General features: G+C 39.8%; 2 protein-coding genes across 2 annotated transcripts in view; one reads left to right on the top strand and one right to left on the bottom strand.

Moving 5' to 3' along the window:
- The window catches only part of barc (RRM1_TatSF1_like and RRM2_TatSF1_like domain-containing protein barc), a 44,324-nt gene that overhangs the window by 18,123 nt on the left and 5,247 nt on the right, over nucleotides 1-20,954 (bottom strand). The gene's annotated exons all lie outside the window — the stretch shown is intronic.
- On the top strand, nucleotides 1,412-20,574 carry LOC109038133 (natural killer cells antigen CD94). The gene is made up of 3 exons (XM_019053091.2): nucleotides 1,412-2,897; nucleotides 10,041-10,271; nucleotides 20,203-20,574. Exons 1-3 carry the CDS (start codon nucleotides 2,807-2,809, stop codon nucleotides 20,496-20,498), a joined length of 618 nt encoding a protein of 205 aa, XP_018908636.1. The 5' UTR covers nucleotides 1,412-2,806; the 3' UTR covers nucleotides 20,499-20,574.

The following is a 20,954-nucleotide window of genomic DNA, read 5'->3' as shown; positions in this document are numbered from 1 at the left end:
TTCATCTGATGAAGGTTTGTTTCAATACAATTTGCTCCGGGCAGTAATACCCTTTTCCTTTCGTGAGTAATTTATTCCCGAGCAATGGTTTATGGGTCCGCCCCTCAATCACGTCATACTCGCTGGAGGAGAGGAATATGTCCTGACAATGAGTGCAAGGGTTTTGTTTTTCAGGCCGCAGATACTGAGATCGAATCTCTTGACAGAAAATGCCTTCAAACTCGGCGTAGATTTCTGAAGCTAAATCCACACGCTAGCCAATTCCTCACTATTCCTGAAAATCACGAGATATGACGTTTTCCAGAGGTAAATTCCGAGTCATGATGTCCAGACCCCCTGAACACCCCCTCCGGCTCCAGGGGAAGATTTTGCACCCCTGCGCGCATCTGAATCAGTACTTTCAAAAAGGATCGAAGTCCAATTTTTCAAACTCGTTTTTGTTCTAAAGAAGCCCAAGAAGCGGACTACCGCTGCTTTCTCGGATTGTATGGTAAGGACAGCCGAAGAGCTCAAAAATGCAGAAAAAAAAAATGATTTTGAGAAATGAATTTCCGCACTTTTTAAAATTACTGATGCATCCATCCTCTACAGTCATACGCAATTCGTGGACGACCCCTCTGGTGCGTTTGCAGGGTGTCCAGTTTTTTTTTCATTTGGGGAAATCCTGATTTTTGCCTGCTCAATCCTGATTCATAATTTTTCCAAATCCTCATCAAATCCAGATTGTTTGCGGAGAAAAATTGACGTCATCACTTCACGCACGGCGAACGTAACTTCTCAAAAATAGCTCGACAAACAAAATCCGACGGCCGACTTTTCTCGAATCCTGATTTTACGACCGATTTTTCCTCAAATCTTGATAAAATTGGGATTAAATCCAGATTGACCTCAAATGAATTGGTGAGAACGATAACAGACCAACTCGGTAACTCTAAAATCCTCAATTTTCATTAAGGACAGTCAATTTTCATAAAGGTCATTGAAATTAGCGAATCTGTTCCAACTTGGACCTTTAAAGTTTTCTGAAGTACTTGTTTTTCGGCACAAAAAATGTTTTTCTTGGAATTTCTTCTTCACTGCTGTGCAGTTTTGTGTGCGTCCTCATTCTTTTCATTTTTTCGAGTTGGTGTGTTTTCGTTCTCACTGATTCAAATCCTGATTGAATCGGAAAAATCCTGATAGCAGACACCCTGGTTTGGATTTCATTCACAGCTCACCGCCGGAAAACACGGAGCACTGCGGGAAGCAGCATGGGCGGGGGTTGCGTCATCCAACGTCAACGTCCGTCGTGTCGTGGCGGAAATAGGAAAGGCGCGCGTCTCGCGGACGGAAACGGCTGAGCGGGCTTATTCGGATTCGCGCGCGATCTATCGACCAATCAAATCCCGGCATCTTTCAGACTCCAGCTGAACCCGAGTCCCCGTCCGCGGCATCCCACCCGGGGAGGAACAGTTCCCTCTTACGCGTCGCCCATTCGAAACTGGTCGCAAGCTCTCGTCCATTGATCGCTACAGTCGCCGGAAAAGTAACGATCGCACTTCCTGTTCGGAGTGAGAGAAATATTACGCGCCTGATTCCCCCGTGACATATTTTTGGAATTTTGAGGCTTTTTGTTACAAAAGTTACCGAGAACAATTACGGAGATTAGACTGTTGAAAAGATTCGGAAAATGCGGTTTTCCCGGAAAAGTAACGATCGCACTTTTGCTATATCTTGTTCGGAGTGAGAAAAATATTACGCGCCTGATTCCCCCGTGACATATTTTCGGAATTTTGAAGCTTTTTGTTATAAAAGTTACGGAGAACAATTACGGAGATTAGACTGTTGAAAAGATTCGGAAAATGCGGTTTTCCCGGAAAAGTAACGATCGCAGTTTTGATGCACCTTGTTCGGAGTGAAACAAATCTTACCCGCCTGATTCCCCCTGACATATTTTTGGAATTTTGGAAGCTTTTTGTCGTAAAAATTATGGAAAATAACAGAGATTAGACTATTGAAAGAGTCAGAAAACGCGATTTTTTTGCGGAAACGTAACGGTCGAAATTTGACCGTATCCTGATTGGAGTGAAAACAAATCTTAAGCGCGTGATTCGCCCGTAGCGAATCTTGTGTTTTGAATGTTATTAAAGTTACCGAAAACAATTACAGAGATTAGATCGTTAAAAAGAGTAGAAACTCTCGTGCGCAGTGACGGAATTTGATCAAGGATTTCAGAGGATTAATGTATTTGGATAACGCTTCGATTAAATGATTAGTTTTGACAAAGTCTTTGAATATTTCTTCAAAATTTAAAAATAAACGAAATCACTTAAAATTTAGTGTTTTGAACCTACTCGAAGCCTAAAAAAGTGTCGTAGAAGCTGACAAATTATCTTTCGCGCTTTGTGAAGTCACAATTTCTTGCACAGATCCCGCGGTAAACTTCATTGTGGTGTTTACTGCATCAGTGCATCAAAGTTCGATGATCGAGAGTGCGCGATGAAATTTTCACCTTGATTCTACTTAACTAAAAAAGCGGACAAATCTATCGCTCTCTTTAATTTTTCGAGGGATTTTTCACCAACAGCAGCAGATACACCCGTTGAATGTTGGAAAAACTGTATACGATTGAGTGAAAATATAGTTTTTCGAAAGAAGTTTCATTTATTTGTGTTCATTTACGGTTCATACGTAGTTTGCATATTCTGTAATTTTACGTACTTTGTTGCTCTAGACAGTGCTTAAATGTTCGAAAAAATTTCAAGGCACAGAACACGCCGGATTATAACGCAGGAAGTGATTAAAAGTGAGATTTCGTGTGACAGTGATGCTGCTGTTTAAAGGAGACGCCACAATGAAACATTTTGGAGCTCTCATACTCATGCAACTTACTCAGATGGTACATCTCCTAGACTTGGGTACGATTTAGTTTTACTAAATTACAACATTTTACATGAGTTTATTTACGGGACAGGGGCCTTCAGAAGGGTGACCAAGAGAGGTTCCGTAGTTATCCACAATTTACGTAGAATTGGCTAAAAACGCCCTGAACTTGCAGCCTTATTGCGAAAATAAATAGCAAGGGCTGAGTTGTAGCCTTTTTCTGTGAGTTACTTTCACCGGCATAGACCGAGGAGTGCACATTGAGAAAGAAGACCGATATTGAATAACACTTAATTCTTTTGGTTCAGATGACCGAAGATTTCAATCAAATAAATCGAAATTTGATTGATCTAACCTAGAGTTGGTTCCTATAACCAGAAACTTCGGTTTTTACATCGACAGAAAAAGTTTGGTGTTCAAATTGATCCGGGTTCCGGGAAATGGGAGCACTAGGCCAACGACGACATGGACTCATTCACGAATAAAAAAATTAAAAAATTGAAATTAAAAAAAAAATTAAACAAAAAATTTTAAAACAAATTAAATTTTAAAAAAATCAAAATTATTAAATTTAATTTTTTTTTCAAATTGCAGGTTTACATTGGGCGTAAGAAGACGTCTAGAAAGAAAAAACAAATCATAGTTTTAAAGAATTAAGCTTAACTTTAAGAGTATTAAGCAGTAAATGTAAGATTCATAAAAACGATTTAAAGTCTTCTTTAGGCTTCCAGGACTTTATGTCCACCTACCTTTCGTCCATTCAATAAATGTCCACCGCTATTTATGTCCACTAAACAATAAATCCAGTCTTAATTAAGTCCACATGATTTAATGTCCAATCATGAATATGTTCCAAATTGTGGACATGTTATGTCCACATTTTTTTATTCTCATTTAAATGACAGGAACCACCTCAAAAATAAATGCATACCACTACTACCTTCACTCTTAAAAACATTTCATTCATGAATCAAGTCATGAAAGAGAACAGGCTCTAAGAGCAGATAAAACCATATGTTCATGTGTACACTGTACGGATATGATAAGATGAAAACCAAAGCGGGAGCCTAGGAAACGCTCCAATGCCAAATTAAACATTTTTCAGTAACAGATGCAGTCAAAATTGAAAGTCCTCTTTAACTAGTTATTTCGTGCGCCTTCAATCTTGTAGGATACTGCGCAACGCCTCTGACGCGAAATAGTTGCTTAAAGTGTTACGGCGCGGCAGGCAACCAGCGTGACACGCCCATAGGCGCCTACAAACCTAATGGGATACTTCACGCGTTGCGCAATACGTGAAGTATCCCGTTAGGTTTGTAGGCGCCAGTGCGCGTTCTGCGCTGCTAACACGCCGCTCCGCTCTGTGTTAGGCTCTAATATTCAAACTCGCGGAGTCAGCGTTTTTTAACTCATGATTTTGAAATGTTTGCACTCTCTGCATTGATTATTCCCTTTTAAACTGATGAAAAAGAAATATGTACTACTGGAAAATATAATGTGTTTTTTGTAAATATAATAGTGGTTCCGTGTCAAATTTAATGATTTCCAAATCATTCTAATTTATCCTTTTATGTTTTGGGCTTTTACTGTGCTGCAGCGTGGTGTAAGCGCAACCAAACGCTCAAAATTGGACGTACTTGACTCAAGGAGGTCAATGTACACAAAAAATTGCTTGCTTCTTAGTATTTTCCTCTTTTATTAATTTTTGTATAGTTTCTTTCATCACTTTTTCTATAGGATCATTGAGATTCATATCGATGCCATTGCTTGGAAAAGGTTTTACAAATATTTACCACGTTTTAAAAATGTAAATGTTTTTAAAATGAAGTAATCAATTTCATTAAGAAAAAAAGAATGTACATTTCAGGCATATTTTATATCGGAAATTTCAAGTATAGAAATGAAACCAAGTATTTACCAAAGACAATTTGAAAAGATGAATGAAAAGAAGAAATTAACATTTCATTTAAAATATGAGTTACGATAACAACACCTCATTCTCTCTTAATTTTTTCATTTCGATATTGTCGATATAATTTTACACACGGACTGAAATATGACGCTTGAATTTGATTTTAGTGGACTTTACATTTGTGGACTTAACTTAGTGAACGTTTAAGTAATGGACTTAACAATAGTGTGGGCTTTAGAACTGTGGACGTAAAAATTGTGGACGAAAAGTCTGTGGGCGTAAAAAAAGTGGACATAAAGTCCGTGTACCCCTCTTTAGAAATAAGCGTGTGGAATAATACGATGCTTCAAAACAGAGCTAGTTTTACTATAGAACAAATAACATTTTTTTAACATTTTTTTTCCGAAGCTCTAAAAATCCGCAGCAGATTGGGAAAATGTTTGAGGCTGCCCAGATCACAGCTGCCATTAGACTCATTAGTCCCGTTAGGCGCACTCAAATCGAATCACGTTGAGTGGTTCCGAATTGCCGCTCGGGGAGGGCGAGGGGGAGGGGGGAGGGGGCGGGAGGGGCCGCTGCACCGAGCTAAATGCCAGAATTTCACGTTTATGACCGAGACGAACGTAAAATAAACGGCACGTACTAGCACCAAGATTTTGAATTTTAATCGATGGGATCGAGCAACTTAGCGTCGATGTGATGGTGTTCACGAAGGGGAATTAAGAGATTTCATTGCCGGCGATTCGACATGCGGAGTGCGGCGTGCGCTCGCGTTGGAAAACGATCGTGAAACTCGAACTGCATGCATTCGCAGACTAGAGGGAAAGAGGAGGAAGGTGGAGGTAGGGGGAGACATACAGTCGAACTGAATGAACTACATACTATAAGGCTCAGGTTGATAAAACGCAGTGGTCTATGTAGAACTTTAATTCCAGCCAGGGTGTCCTGCCCTTCCGGACACTTCAGGGGGAGGGGGAAGCTAGAGTCCCTTTATACCCAGAGTTAAGACAACTCACTTTTGGTTGGGCTGAAAGTGGCCTAAAAAAAATCCAATTCTGATTGGTTCTCGCTCATGGAGGCCGAAACGAGTGCACCACGATGGCGGTACCTCGAATGTGAACAAGAATAATGAAAATATTACCTGATTGTGGTTTATCAAGAGTAAATTTTTATTTCCATCGGTCTAAAATGAAAATAGATTAAGAAATTATTCACAAACCAATCTAATTTTCGTTTTAATTGATCAATTTGTTGATGTTGTTGTTTTTGTGTGACAGACATCGCAGGATTCCTGATCCTTATCCCTCAATATCGTTCGTTTGGGTGCACTCGTTTCGGCCTCCGTGGCCAGCCAAGGCCGGCTGCCAGTCAGCTGATAATCGAGTTGTCTTAACTCTGGGTATAAAGGGACTCTAGGGGAAGCAAGTTCACTTGAGGGGATGGGGAGCGGCAAAAAATATCCTAAAATTACCGCTAAGACCGAAAAACTTATCAAAATTTCCCCTATGTATTTGGAAGGTCGAAAAAATGCGAAATGTAGAGGGGAGGGGGGGGGGTTCATAGTTCACCTGAATTGATGAAATCTTTCAAGATTTCAAATATTATCGAAGGAAATTGTTTGGAAATGACAAAGTTTCCCTGATTTCTTCATTTTCCAAATCCTCGACTTTTCCCTGATATTTTTTTTTTCTCCTGTTTCCAAAACTTTCGATTTCTCTGAATTTTGAACAAAATTTCCAGTTCGATTTGTTCTCATTCTGATTACGCTAACTTCTGCTAAACGCTGCTCGCGAAATTTCCTGACTATTCCTATATATTCTCTGACTTTCTAGGTTTTCAAGATCGCTGGAAACCCTAGAAATGCTGTTAACATGGTTCAATTTGGATTTTGATACATTGCTATATACTTATTTCGTGCGGTTTCTTCATAACGAACACCGTAAAGGGCCAACATTTAAAGTAACTAGGAGTCATCTTTTGTCAATAGACTAAGATGTAAGCAAATTGTTTCAAAAAACGAAACGAAACGAAAAACTGGATATAAACCTTTGAAGAAAACTTTGGGTGTGGAGAAGAGACATCAAATCCTCAGTAAATTAAAATACTTTCGGAAATGTTTACAGGTTAATAGCCAGGGAAACATTGTGAATTTCACGTTCCTAAAATTACGTGCCCCAGAAGTAGTCAAAGGGAGTCCGAGATTGAACTTTTTTTCAAATGGGTGTTAATGGGTTGATATCACCTTAAATTTTGAAGCATGTCCTGAGCATGCATTGAGAACGATATAAGCAAAAAAGATCCAGATCTATGTCCACGCCTTTAATTTCCACAACACGTGCTTAATACTGCGCAATTTTTTAAGTATCATAGTATGTGAAAACTTTTTTTTCGTAAACTTGACAACCATTTATTCCTCTAAAATAACAAGAGCCTTCAATGTGAATGTGACGATGTAAAATTTTGGTCAGAGTAAGTTGATACTAACAATAAGATTGCATAGCCCGGTAATGAATTGTTCCTCAATCCATGACACTCGACCCCTTTGGGTCAAAATCCTGACACGTCTACATATTTTCTGCACGACGATCCACACTGCTGCATGCTGCCATGCTAAGGTAAAATGCCAGATGAACATTCGAGCGTTACCAAAATTCTTCCGATAAATTTCTCGTTTCTGAGGAAACTTTATGAATATTTTCCTTCAAAATTTTCAGTCATTTTGGATCAAACTACGAACAAAATTCTAAAAATTGGAAAGAAAATATTAGTTACAAATTTCCCCGGAAAATCGTGATTTTTCAAAAGAAATTTGACAACGTCTGAAGGTTCATGCGGCGTTCTTCCTTAGCATGGCCCACGTCGCGTCGCGTCGCGGTTAGCCTCACTATCAGTCAAAACACCTAGCTTCCGTTCCCTTAAATCGTTTAAGCCGTTGCGATAAATTACAAAATGATGATACATTTTTTTTTGCCTCGCACTGAAAAAAAGTTACGGGCTATAAAGACATACCGTCCGTTCGGGCTCAGGAGCCGAAAGTTCCGGGTCCTGAAGCCGTTGCTTCGATTGCTCCAGGTGCTACGCCCGGAACTTCCGGCCTCTGGGTCCGGAACGCGGACAGAACGTTTATACTGACGTACTAAGAAAAAACGCCGTATGAATGTTCGAGAGTTGCCAAATTTCCTTCAATGAAATGTTTATTTATGAAGAAATTTATGAATATGACTCTCTCTAAGTTTCAGGGATTTTAGTTGAAATTGCAAGCAAAATTATCCGAAAAATTATAAGAAAAATATTCATAATTAAAGCCGGAAATTCGTACTTTATCAGAGGAAATTTGGCAACGCATGAAGGTTCATACGGCGTTTTTTCTTAGCACGGCAGCATATAGCCCGTAAGTACGGCTTCCACGGCCGGATTTTTTTCCAGAGCGATGGTTTTGCAAGCTTCACGATCAAAAACATAATTTTGAGACCAAAAACATGTGCCGAGCCAGGGTGTCTACTAAAACAGGCTGGCCAAAAATCAATTCTTTTACAGTCATTTTTAAGTACCTTCCCAAGAAATCTAGTACCACCTTAACAGAAAAATGCAATACTTTTTTAGTGCCTCCAATTGAAGAAATTCGAAACAGTTCAAAAATTTGAATTTCTCGCTCAAATTGCGACAAAAATGACAAAAAAAGGGGGGAAAAACCCCGAACTTTTTTGCTGCATTTCCGCACTTTTTCAGTACTTCTGGACCGCACTGGAAAGAAAAACACATTGGATCTAGAGTCCAGACTCTTGAAAACATTGACAAGAAATAGGACTCTTGATTCAATTAGATTTAAGCTTAAATCAAAAGGAAATCCGCTCAAATTAAGAGGCTTGGTTCTTGATTTAAGCTGAAATCTGATTGAATCAAGAGTATTTTTTCTTGTCGATGTTTTTAGGAGTCTGGATTCTAGATCCAATGTGTTTTTTTTTTTTTTTTTTCCAGTGCGCCCTTAAAAATGCAGTACTATTTCCGGAAATTCTGAACTTGCAGACACCCTAGATGTGGCTTGGTTCCTTTCTGCCGGACGCGGTCCAATTTTTCCTTGGCGAAGACAACCTCGCCGCTCGGTGGAACATAAATCGAGCGGAACATGATGAGAACCCGAAACAGGGCGATGGGACGTCAGCGGGTCCGCTTATGCATCTCGGGAGGGAGTGTCTCATCCCTGGCGTGTCCGCCCCTTCGCCGCGAGCCCCGACTCGAGCTCCTGACAATGATCTCAACATCCAGCCGACCATTATCTATTGACAGTAGTTTCATATTTCCTGGCCCGTAAATCCTATCGCCGCGCCGCCGCGCCGCGCGCCAGCCGCAGATTTAAATTCGCGGGTCAAACAACTACGCCCTCTCAGCCGGTGCATTGCTCCGGCACTCAGGCCCTGGGTCCCGGTCGATGGATCATCTTCGTCATCGCCTTGTCAAAGCGAGCGAGGGTTCCCGGGCGCCCTGGAAAAGTTCCGAGAGTGCGGCATACACGGGAAAAAAATGTTTAATTCGCATGTTTACGCGTTGAAATCGTGGAAAACGCCCGCAAGTGTGTTCAGATCTCTCCGCACAGAGAAAAAACAGACGACGGTTCCAACGTTAAGACGTTGGACAGTTTTAAAACGTAAAGACATTAATTTCTCAAATACAAGCCTACAGGCATTACATAAAGTGGGCAAAACAGGAAAAAAAAGGTAGAAAAGGTACATTAAAAAAAAATTGAGAAAATAGGTATTGCTTTCCGCCACGAAAAATGGCGCCGATTCCCATGGAGCAGTGCGGGCCTTTACCACTGGATACATTAGTAACATACCCGATGCAAAACGACGGGAGAGATAGCTAGAGACTTGAGATTTGCCCCTGAATTTTTTTTTTTTTTTTTTTTTTTTTTTTTTTTTTTTTTTTTCATGGACTTATCAATTTTCACCACAATTAGGGGTTGGAATTTGAAATAAATATCACCGAAAGCATATGCCTGCTTAGACGGATCTCTCTTTTTTGGATCCGTTTGAATGGTCCAAAAAGTTGGCCTTGAGAAAATCCCCCGAGTTTCATTTCAAAAAACTCATGGATTGGGGAAAATGTTGGTGAATCTGCATGAAATAATTCATTTTGTCACTAGAAAAGACAAGAGAAAGGATGAATAAGAAACCGGGGGAAAGGTTTATTCGAATGATAATTGAACGATCTCTTTATTGCGTCTACTTAATGGTTATTAGCGATTGATACAATTATTTTGTTACAGATGATCCAGAGGTCGGATCGATAGTGAAAGGGATCGAAGACAGAGTGTACATCTGTCCTCCAAAATTCGTGCGGCAAGGAAATAGCTGCTATTATATCAGTACCGATAATGCAACCTGGCATGATGCCCACTTCAAGTGCCAATCGATGTCCAAGAAAAAGAAAATCACCCTTGCTGTTCTTGAAACCAAGAAAGAAGACCGGAATTTGAAGCAGTTCTTGAAGTCACCTCGTAAGTTTGACATTTTTTCATCTGTCCCTAATAATTTTGGAATTTATTGTGATAAGGTCCTACTTGACGAAAAGATTTGGTGTGCACTGGAGAAAAAAACACATTAGATCTAGAGTCCAGACTCTTAAAAACATCGACAAGAAAAAGTACTCTTGATTCAGTCAGAATCTAGCTTAAATCAAGAGCCAATCCTCTTAATTGAAGCGGATTTCGTTTTGATTCAAGCAAAAATCCGATTGAATCAAGAGTATTTTTTCTTGTCAATGTTTTCAAGAGTCTGGACTCTAGATCCAATGTGGTGTTTTCCCCAGTGTGTTCTTGACGGTTAGCTTATGTAATTATTGTTCCGATCGGAAATTCTTGCGTTACAAAACCATTCTCGGAAAAAAACCCTCATAAACTAGGTACTACCTTTACTGGCGATAAAAATATTTCTGTTCAATCCGCAGAACAATTTTACCTTGAAAATTCAAATGAATCGACTATGATGCGCCATAACGACACGTACATTAGAACTGAAGATATCTGAGAACATATTGAGGTGACTAAAAAGCTTGCATGAAGGTGACATCTGCGGATCGAAAAACATCGCATTGATAGAGCATTTGCAGGTGTCTAAGATTTGAGGAAGTTCAATTTTAAGTGGGAGCTGTGAACTGAAGACAAGGATACCCTTGGTTCATAAAATGAACAATTATAGAAAGAGAGATACGACAAAATGATTTAATCTGCTAAGATACGTGTGTTTAAATGGGAAATGTATCCAGATGACGGCACAAGGCGGCACATTATCTCACTTCTAAATCTATTTTTCAAAAATTTCCCATTACAGAAAAAATTATGAAAAATACTACTTACGCAGCTCATTGAGCACTCGTAGATACAGCAATAAAATTTTTCGTGCAAATTCTCCACTTTCCCCCCCTTTTTTTGGAAGAAGATCGGAAGATTCAGGGCCGGATTTACCTACTTGCCGCCCATGGGTCGCCAGTATCTTTACGCCCCCTTCTCATTTGCTTTGAAACATCAATAGATCGTATTCGATAGTGGTTCGATGTATCGTTTGGTTCAAAACAATAGAACATAACCTCAAACAAAAATTTTAGGATTTAATTTGGAATAGCTAAAAATGAGAAAATTCTTAACAATTTCACTTTTCATTGCCATTCGGTACTCGAGATGATAAAATTCGATCACATAAGACCCGCTACCTCAGATTTCTAAATCTACTTTTGAGGCTGTGGTTACATATTGAACCAATCAATATCAATATAATCTCACCTGTGTATTCTGTCGAACGCGATCTATAAAAACCATCAAATGGACGTGCCGGTGGGGGCGGGGTGTATGAGAGGCGTTCACTCGTGTTGGGCACATTTTTTGTGAACACCCTGTCAACACTAACAAAAGTTAAGTTCCGTAAACCCAACGCGTGAAGTATTCATGCGGTCTTGTGGGCGCTATGCATTTCAAGCCGACTGCTGCTGACCGCAGTGTGTTTGACGCAATGCGTGAAGTATTCATGCAGTCTTGTAGGCGCTATGCGTTTCAAGCCGACCGCCGCGCCGCTCCGTTCCAGGTCGAAGTGCGTGTTCGGTTTCTCTCTTAACTCAACTAATTAAAGGTGTTGTCTCTTGTATCACCGAAAGACGACAAAATTCTTAGAAATTACTATACATTTACTCTCAGGAAATGATAGATTTTGTCGCCTTTTCTCGTTTGTAATTTATTTTCTGAATCCGATTTTTTTCTCTCTTTTTTTGATAACTACATTAAAAAAGATTGCAAAATTTGCCGCCCCCTACATTTTGCCGCCATGGGCCGCGGCCCATCTTAATCCGGTCCTGAGAAGATTTAATGGCATGGGTACTTTCCCCTGATTAAGAACCCTTAATTTAAGGAAGCAATGGACCAATAGACAAGGTACGAATTTAAGCATTCTAATACATGTTATTTGACCAGAATTTCACGTAAAACACGACGCGCACCACGAAAATTACCGAAATCAACTCGTTATGAAGATATTTAATGATTCTTGATGCGTGAATTCAAACCACCCGCTCATGAAAACTCGCAAATGCTCTACCTGATTCACATCGAGCGCTAAACGTTATCATGACAGTCTCTGCGATATAAAAATCTGGCAACCTTAATCTTGACGCTTTAGCTCAGCTATTGCAAGTTGTTTATAGTTTGAACAGCACATGGTGGGAAATGAACATCGCTTGATTGAGAAGTTTGCTGAAACCGTTCTAGTGCACGATTTGACTCACGTAGAGCTTTGAGTTTCTTGTGAGCGGGCAGTTCAAAATCCGCGTAAGCAATGTGTAATAAAAACGTTAATATCTTCGTTAGGAGTTGGTTTCAGTAATTTTCGTTACGCGAATCGTGTTTTACGCGAAATTCTGCAAATGAAACATGTATCTGAGTGCTTAAATTCGTACCTTGTCTAGTGGTCCATTAAGATATACTCCTTGGCATTGGATACGCGTACGCACATGGCGATTTGTGAGCCCACCATGCAGTGGCGTGGCGTGAATTGCGATGTATCGATCGTTATGCCATTTAAACCTATGGAAAAGGATCGATTAACAGGGTGTTCGCAGCGAACACCTTAATAATCGATTCTTTACCATAGGTTTAAATGCCATAACAATCGATACATCGCAATTCACGCCACGCCACTGCCACCATGATCCGGCAACTTCATCTCCGGTTGCCTACGACGACGGACCGGAAGATTGCTAAACTTAAGTAAATATTTACAAAAACGTGAGAATGGACATGTTGAGTGCGTAAGGAATCCATCGCCAATAAAAGCCGCGGCTTGTCTGGGATTGCAACGAGAAGGTTGCCGCTCATTAAGTGCAGCTACAAATATCGTCACCTTCCGGCCGAAGCACCAAAAGCGCCATGCGACGTTCAAAAATGTCCGCCGCCATTTCATTTTTTTCCACAGAAATTGAATCAGTGAGTTCGAAAACACATCAACTCAGAAAAAAAATGGTTCAGGAAACACCTAAAACTGCGCAGCGGGCGAAGACATTGGTTTAAGAAAAACCTTTTTGGTGCCGAAGGACAAGTACTTAAAGACTTTGTAAAGCACCAAGTTGAAATCGATACACCATGTTTGATGACAGAGACTTAAGCGTTTAAAAATTTCCGAGCTGGTGTGTTTTCGTTCTCACCGACTTTCAGATACTGATTTTTCATAGTCTTCCCTGAAAAATTTATATTTTTCGACCTGAATAACGATTGAATATTTACACAACTTTATTCAACTTTAGTACATTAAAATGTTAAAATTTTAAAAATTCCATGATTTATGACGTGCGGAAAATTTCTTGATAAATGTGCGTTCAGGATCTTACAATCGTTTAACATATTATTGTATACTGCATATTTTTAGAGAGGATTCTTTCTTACAAGAGCAACGAATTATTTTGTCTAAAATTAGGGTAAAAAATCAAAATTTCAATCGAAGTAAGAATGTTTTTATATTTGCCAAGGCATTTGACAAAATGCCTGATTTGAATATTTGCCTTCGACACATGCAAATTGATGCGTTTTTGTTTAACTCGGTCCATTTGAACTCTAAAAATGTTCTTTCAGAGAAAAATTCATTTTGGCACTCTTCCAGCTATTTTCAACGAGAAAAACACTTCCTTTCCCGAGAGTAAGGTTGCTAAAGGATGTTCGATTGGCAACCGTGCTTTTGAAGGAGTAGATTGCACTTCGCACGCGCTGAGTGACGCAATGCATATACGCATTACGCATGACGCGTTGGACACTCGGGCATGCGTGAGCATGAGCATGAGAGTTCCGAGCGCTGAAAGCTGAATCAGCGGCACAAGGACATAGATGAAATTTTGAGTCCTCAAGGAGTTGTTTAGTGGTGTCATAAAAACTCCTTCGCCTATCGCTTCATAAATGTGCACATGCGTTCTCGAAGTTATGTGGTCATCAGAAAAAGATCAATTAAAAATCATCGAAGAGACATGATTGATGCAATCCTAATTGACCTGAAGAAAAATTGAATCAGTTTCTGTTGGTCAAAAATATCATGAGCCCTGGCTTTCGTTGATCACGCAGAACGCTAGGGCTCATGAGCTTTTGGACTTACGCCTGCCTGACAGAAACCGACTCAATTAATTTTCTGTTTGCAACACAGTTCCACCGATGGAAAGGCCTCTTACGTAATTTTGTATTTTTTGACAATTTTGCCTTAGCTCTCATTAGTTCGGTCATCAATACCGCGTCCGATAACAATATAACTGCATTGATGTTTACCAATACAATATTAAAAAATTACAGGGCGTAGTGGGCGTGGAAACTCTTGTAGTTTTCAATAGCCAACTTCTGATGACCAATGACAACCAGGGTGTCCAGTATTTTTCATTTTGGGAAATCCTGATTATTCCTGATTTTTGACTGCTACATCCGATTTCATGATTTTTTCAAATCCTGATTTTTTGCGTAGAAAAATAACTTCACAAAAATAGATCGATTCAGATGGCCGACTTTCCTAAAATCCTGATTTTACGAGCGATTTTTCCTCAAATCTTGATAAAATCGGGATTAAATCCTGATTAACCTCAAATCCTTAAGGAATCGGGAAAATTTGCAGAATCCTGCTGATACTAGACTACCTGATAACGCACCTTTCATTGCACCTGAAGCCTTTCCTGTCAAGTCTCCTAAGCAGAAACGTATTGCTCCTTTAAAATCCGACCAATAAATTGGCGATGCGCATGATGGGGAAATGAAAAATATATTAGCGAGGTTTGCAAATAGATACGATACCGTCAACGGAAAAAGAGACCTTAGTCCAAAGACGCTGTGCTCCAGTACAGTATAGACAATACAGTTAAACCTGAAACCTCTTGGTTTTTCACAGAATTTTTCAATGAGTCAATTTTCCGAAGGTTCTTATTTTTAGCCATGTTAGTGTTTCCGGAGTCAAAGATGCTGATCCCGTCTAGTTGCTGTTTTATAGTAAAAAGAAGTTGCATTTGCTGATCGTGCTTATGCCGCGCACAAATAAAAACTACGAGCAAATTCATTATTTCAATCATACGAAAAAGGAAGAAGGTAACGCGATCGATACTTAGAATAGGAGACAATGAGACGACGCAAATCAAATTTGCGTACATCATCAAGCTACCTAAACACAATAGAGTCCGAGAGTTACTCAAGTATACTGTCGTGCTAAGGAAGAACGCCGTACTCTTCAAACGTTGCCAAATTTCCTCCAACAAAACCCGAATTTACAGGGAAAATCGCGAATATTATTTTCTCAAAATTTCAGACAATTTTGTACGAAATTTAAGCTAAAATATCTGAAAATTTCAAGGAAAAATATGCATGAATGTGGTCAAAAATACAGGTTCTATCAAAGGAAATTTGGCAACGATCGAGTGTTCATACGGCGTTCTTCCTTAGCACGGCAGTATAACAGTTAGGTGGTCAGCCATCAGCAGTATTGTAGGCTAAACTGAGAAATGACACCGAGCATATCGCTGAGCACTATTACCTCATTTTTTCGTCGGGGGAAAATTGAATCAGCGTTCTTCGAGGGGACTCTCCGGCATGTTTTGCACGATTAGCAGGTTTTAACAGTTGAAAAATCGCGATTATTTGGAGTCTGGGTAATCTGTATATTGATACGGATCGGTTTCCATGGAGCCGCGGTGACGCTATATTGAGGTCTGATTGACTGGGTGGTCAGACCGTCTGACTACCTTATTAAAGGAGCTCAAATGGACTGCATTTTGCAATTAAGAACTACAATATCTGGCTCACCCTTAAAAACACTTACGCGTAACGGGTGTGACCGATTTTGGAAGTGAGTTTTTCCTCAGTGAGTGTAAAGTGGAAACTCAGCGAATTTTATGAATGTAAAAATCTGATTAAATTATATGATGAAGCCAAGGGTTTTTGCTTCAACTGCCGATGATCCGTTTTCGATTATCTGTTTTTCTTTCCTTGAAAAATGGGAAAGTTTGCGTAACGGGTGTGACGTAACGGGTGTGACAGATTGTCTCTCTGAGGTCCATCATTTCTGAGAGAGTTTAAAAGTTAAAAAACTTACTTTTCTTCTCATACTCTTATTGTAGGCAATCCTAAGCAGTAAATCAATCAACAGTTTGACGCATTTTAATGTAGAACATGCCAAAACTACATTTTTCTACAAGGTGGCCCAGACCTACCGTTTGCGTCACGGGTGTGACGTAACGGGTGTGACAAATTGTCTCTCTGAGGTCCATCATTTTTGAGAGAGTTTAAAAGTTAAAAAACTTACTTTTCTTCTCATACTCTTATTGTAGGCAATCCTAAGCAGTAAATCAATCTGCAATATGACGCATTTTAATGTAGAACATGCCAAAACTACATTTTTCTACAGGGTGGCCCAGACCTACCGTCCCAGGGCTTTTCTTCGGGTAACCCAGGATTCCCCTTTCGTCCCCGCGGTCCTGGACCTCGCATGGCCCAAATTAACCAAAAAAAAAACCCTGGCACGGTAGGTCTGGGCCTATAGTAAAGTGAAAATATTTCAATCAAATCGGGGAGATTTCAACGAGTTCTATTTGAAGTCCTTTGGAGATAAGGTGTATTAACTTTAAATACTGAAATATGGCAAAAAAGTTGGCTATCTCTCTCTGATTAGATGTATACATAACCTCTAATTATGCATATGAGTGTATTTCTCGTGATAACCATAGAAAAAATGGTGAGAAGTGAGGCAACATCTGCGTAATTGAAGCCTCTTCTCATTGGTCACACCCGTAACGTGTCACACCCGTTACGCATTTTTGCCCATCAATTGTTGAAATAACGCGCTAAGGGAAACTAAGGGTGCATACGTTGTTTCTAAACTGAACCAAAAATTGTAGTTCTTAACAGGGCCGGATTAAGGGGGTGGCCACATGGGCCGCACCCATGGCGGCAAATCTAAGGGGCGGCAAAAATGTGCACTTTGTGTAGGTGTGTGTAGGTATAAAAAAAAGATCGGATTTATAAAAACAAAATTACAAACGAGAAAAGGCGACAAAATCTTTCATTTCCTAAGAGTATAGTAATTTCTAATTTTGTCATCTCTTAGTGATGCAAGAGACAGCACCTTCAATAAGTCGAGTTAAGAGAGAGACCAAACACGCAATTTGGCCTGGAACGGCGCGACTTAGAGAGAAATGATAACGAGGACTTGAGATGGAAAGAAGAAGCCCTCGGCGCGGCGATCGGCATGTAACACATATTAGCGCCCACAAGACTGCACGAATACTTCACGCATTGCATCATACACAGTGCGGTCATTGCGCGCGGTCAGCGTGAAACGGATGGCGCCTACAAAAATGCATGAATACTTCACGCATTGCGCCAAACACGGTGCGGTCTGCGCGGCGCGGCGACGGAAGTTAAAATCATTGATCCACATTTATGTGTGTTCTTTCATAATTTCGTTCATTTCTTATGAATGGGAGGTCTTGTCCACACAAAGATAGGTTTACGCAAAGTTCGCGCAAAGTTCCGTGAACTTTTGCTAGTAGTGTTGACAAGGCTTTCCCAAAAAATGTATTCAACACGAGTAAATGCATCTTATGCACCCTTCCCCCGCTGACACGTTCATTTGATGGTTTTTATCGAGTTTCAAAACGAATGAGAAGGGGGCGGCAAAATACAGGCGGCCCATGGGCGGCAAGTAGGTGAATCCGGCCGTGGTTTTTAATGGACCACTAGACAAGGTACGAATTTCAGCACTCTGATTATTTGTTCTGTAACCAAAATTTCACGTAGAGCACGATGCGCACAATGAAAATTATCGAAATCAACTCCTCACAACGATATTTAATGATTCTTGATGCGTGAATTCAAACCACCCGCTCATGAAAACTCAATGCTCTACGTGATTCACATCCCGCGCTAAACGTTATCATGACAGTCTCTGCGCGATGTAAAAATCTGGCAACCTCAATCTTGACGCTTTGGATCAGCTATAGCAAATTGCCTATAGTTCGAACAACACATGGTGGGAAATGAATATTGCTTGATTAAGAAACTTGCTGAGACCGTTGTCGTGCGCGATTTGACTCGCGTAGAGCTTCGAGTTTCTTGTGAGCAGGCAGTTCAAATTCCTCGAAACCAATGTGAAATGAAAAGGTTAATATCTTCGTTAGGAGTTGGTTTCAGTAATTTTCGTTGCGCGAATCGTGTTCTATGTGAAATTTTGGTTAAGAAACATGTACCGGAATGCTTAAATTCGTACCTTGTCTAGTGATCAATTGCAAAAGTAGTTCAAATGATCTGATTCGCATGCTCACAAACGCACTGGAGAAAGGAATCAGAGAAGGTGACATCTATTCGTGACTGTCAGTGGCGATTCTTGAAAGTTGGCAACGCTGTTTTCTCTCCATTTAAATGCAGGTAAAACAATCGATTCTTGGTGAGCCTAGAATCGATATTTTCAATGGATTTATACGGAGGAAAAACAGTGTTGCCAACTTGGAAAATCGCCACTGGTGACCTGTTGATCGTCGACGTTCAAAATTATCAACTTTCGTAAACAGAAGTCAACTTCAACCTACGCAAGAACATGCTACCTTTCGGAATTTATGCTCAGACTATAATTTTGTTTATGTAGGCACTTAATGATCACGTGATGAGACCTTTTCAACCAATAAAGATATTGTGTATGCAGCACAAGTATCGGTTAACGATTTTCAAAGTTTCCGCTGATGCTTTAAGTATCAAAAGGAATGAAGTGGCACTAAACGAATTCCTCGTTGGGAAATTCAGAGACTCATACCATAAGAGCTTAAAAAAGAAAAGCGATTTTATGAAAGAACTTAATGATTGGACTACATTTTGTAATTTGGAACTACAATTTCTGGCCTAGTTTTAAAAAAACGTAAGTATCATTAATTTCCCTAGGGACGGAAGGATTTTTATGAATGAGCCAGAAATTGTATTTCTTCATTGCAAATGTTCTCAAATTAGTCCTCGTTGAGAAAAGAAGAAAAAAAAGGAGGTTGGAGTAAAAAACAGAGTAACAAATTGAAATACGTTATTACTGTTTTTTTTTTTTGGGGGGGGGGGGGGGGAGGTAAGAAATCGAGTTTATTTGTGATTAAGTCATAAGTTTGAACGACATTGCCAAGAAGCCGTTTCACTGATTTTCGGCCGCTTTCACAAGAAAGTAGTACGCATGCGCGTGACTACAGCCGTAAGGAGATTTCTACAAAAATTCCGAAGAGCAGGATAAAAATACGAAGAGATCAGATTGCATTATAATTGAACTGATGACCCATGTCCGCTAATAATAATCAGAGGTGGGGAGCATTGACGCGCCATGAAATTTTGCACTAGCATGAGAGGGCTGATCACTGAATGCTGACTGTACACTTCCGTGCTAAGGAAAAACGCCGTATGAACCTTCAGGCGTTGCCAAATTTTCTCTGGCAAATCACTCATTTTCAGGAAAATTTTCGAATATTTTCCTGCCAATTTCTCAGATAATTCTGTTTGTAATTTGATTTCAAGTGTCTGAAAATGTCAAGGAAAAATATTCACAATTTTCCTCAAAAATAAACATTTTATAGTAGGAAATTAGGCAACTCTCTAATGTTCATACGGCGTTCTTCCTGAGCACGGCAGTACAGTGATGGCGCAGCAGCAAGCACACGGAGCGTCGGAGCACACCGAGCGAGCGAGCTAACGAGCTATCGAAATACGAACTATAAAACGCCTTCAAATGAGTTACCAGCAACACGCCATGCCGCCTTGTAAAAATGTGCTGAACTTCATGTAAGGGGACTCGGACAGTTCTATTAGAACAAATTACGAGCTACATAAGATGAACGCCGATATTGTTTATCTTTTATACAGTCATTTATTTAAAATAAAAATTAATCAGTGAGTAATTCGTCTGTTTCAGCTGAACGGGATCGATGGATAGGGGGAATATTCAACTGGAAGCAAAAGCAATGGCTTTGGGGCCCAACCGGCGCGGTTGTTAAATATAACAGGAAATTTCTGACCCGAGCTAGAAGGAGGCAGAAAGACTATTTCTTTCATTGTATTGTTCTAAATGCAAAACGAAAATACAATTGGAAGGCTGAGAAATGTTTGAGGGAAAGACGCTATATTTGTGAAACAAAACTTGAGGTACGAAAAGATCCAAAAATACAACGAGAGTACCAACTTTCCAAAAATGAAATTATACAGGCGTAATAAACAGAATATGTAAAATTGTACAGTACCTAAGCCTCGCTAGCAAAATAAATAAAAAAAATTGATCCCTTCAAGCCTTCCAATTTAATTTCTTTCTTCCAAAATTTTCATCAAAGAAATATTAGTATTACTTGGACCTAGTTTAACAGAGCAGAAGCAACCCACATAAAGTTGAAACTGAGAAAAAGAGGTTTGAAGTTGTGTTTCTCCATAAGGCTCGATGTAGAAAATGAACTTGAGCCCCTCTTCACATAGACTAATTTTTTTTCACGACTTTGAGATTTTGGAAGGGGAATATATACGACTAGTAGAACTTAAAAATATTCTAAACTCAATTTTTTCAAAAATGTGGGTTGGTTCTTTTCTGATGAACTCAGTCCACTTGCAGGCAAAAAAGATAAACTATACTGATAGAAACGAAGTGAAATAGACTATTTCACCGGCGTCTAAAGTCAT

This window comes from Bemisia tabaci, chromosome 7 (genome assembly GCF_918797505.1).
Source record: "Bemisia tabaci chromosome 7, PGI_BMITA_v3".
Classification (NCBI taxonomy): domain Eukaryota; kingdom Metazoa; phylum Arthropoda; class Insecta; order Hemiptera; family Aleyrodidae; genus Bemisia; species Bemisia tabaci.
This window is presented reverse-complemented; position numbering and strand designations above follow the sequence as displayed.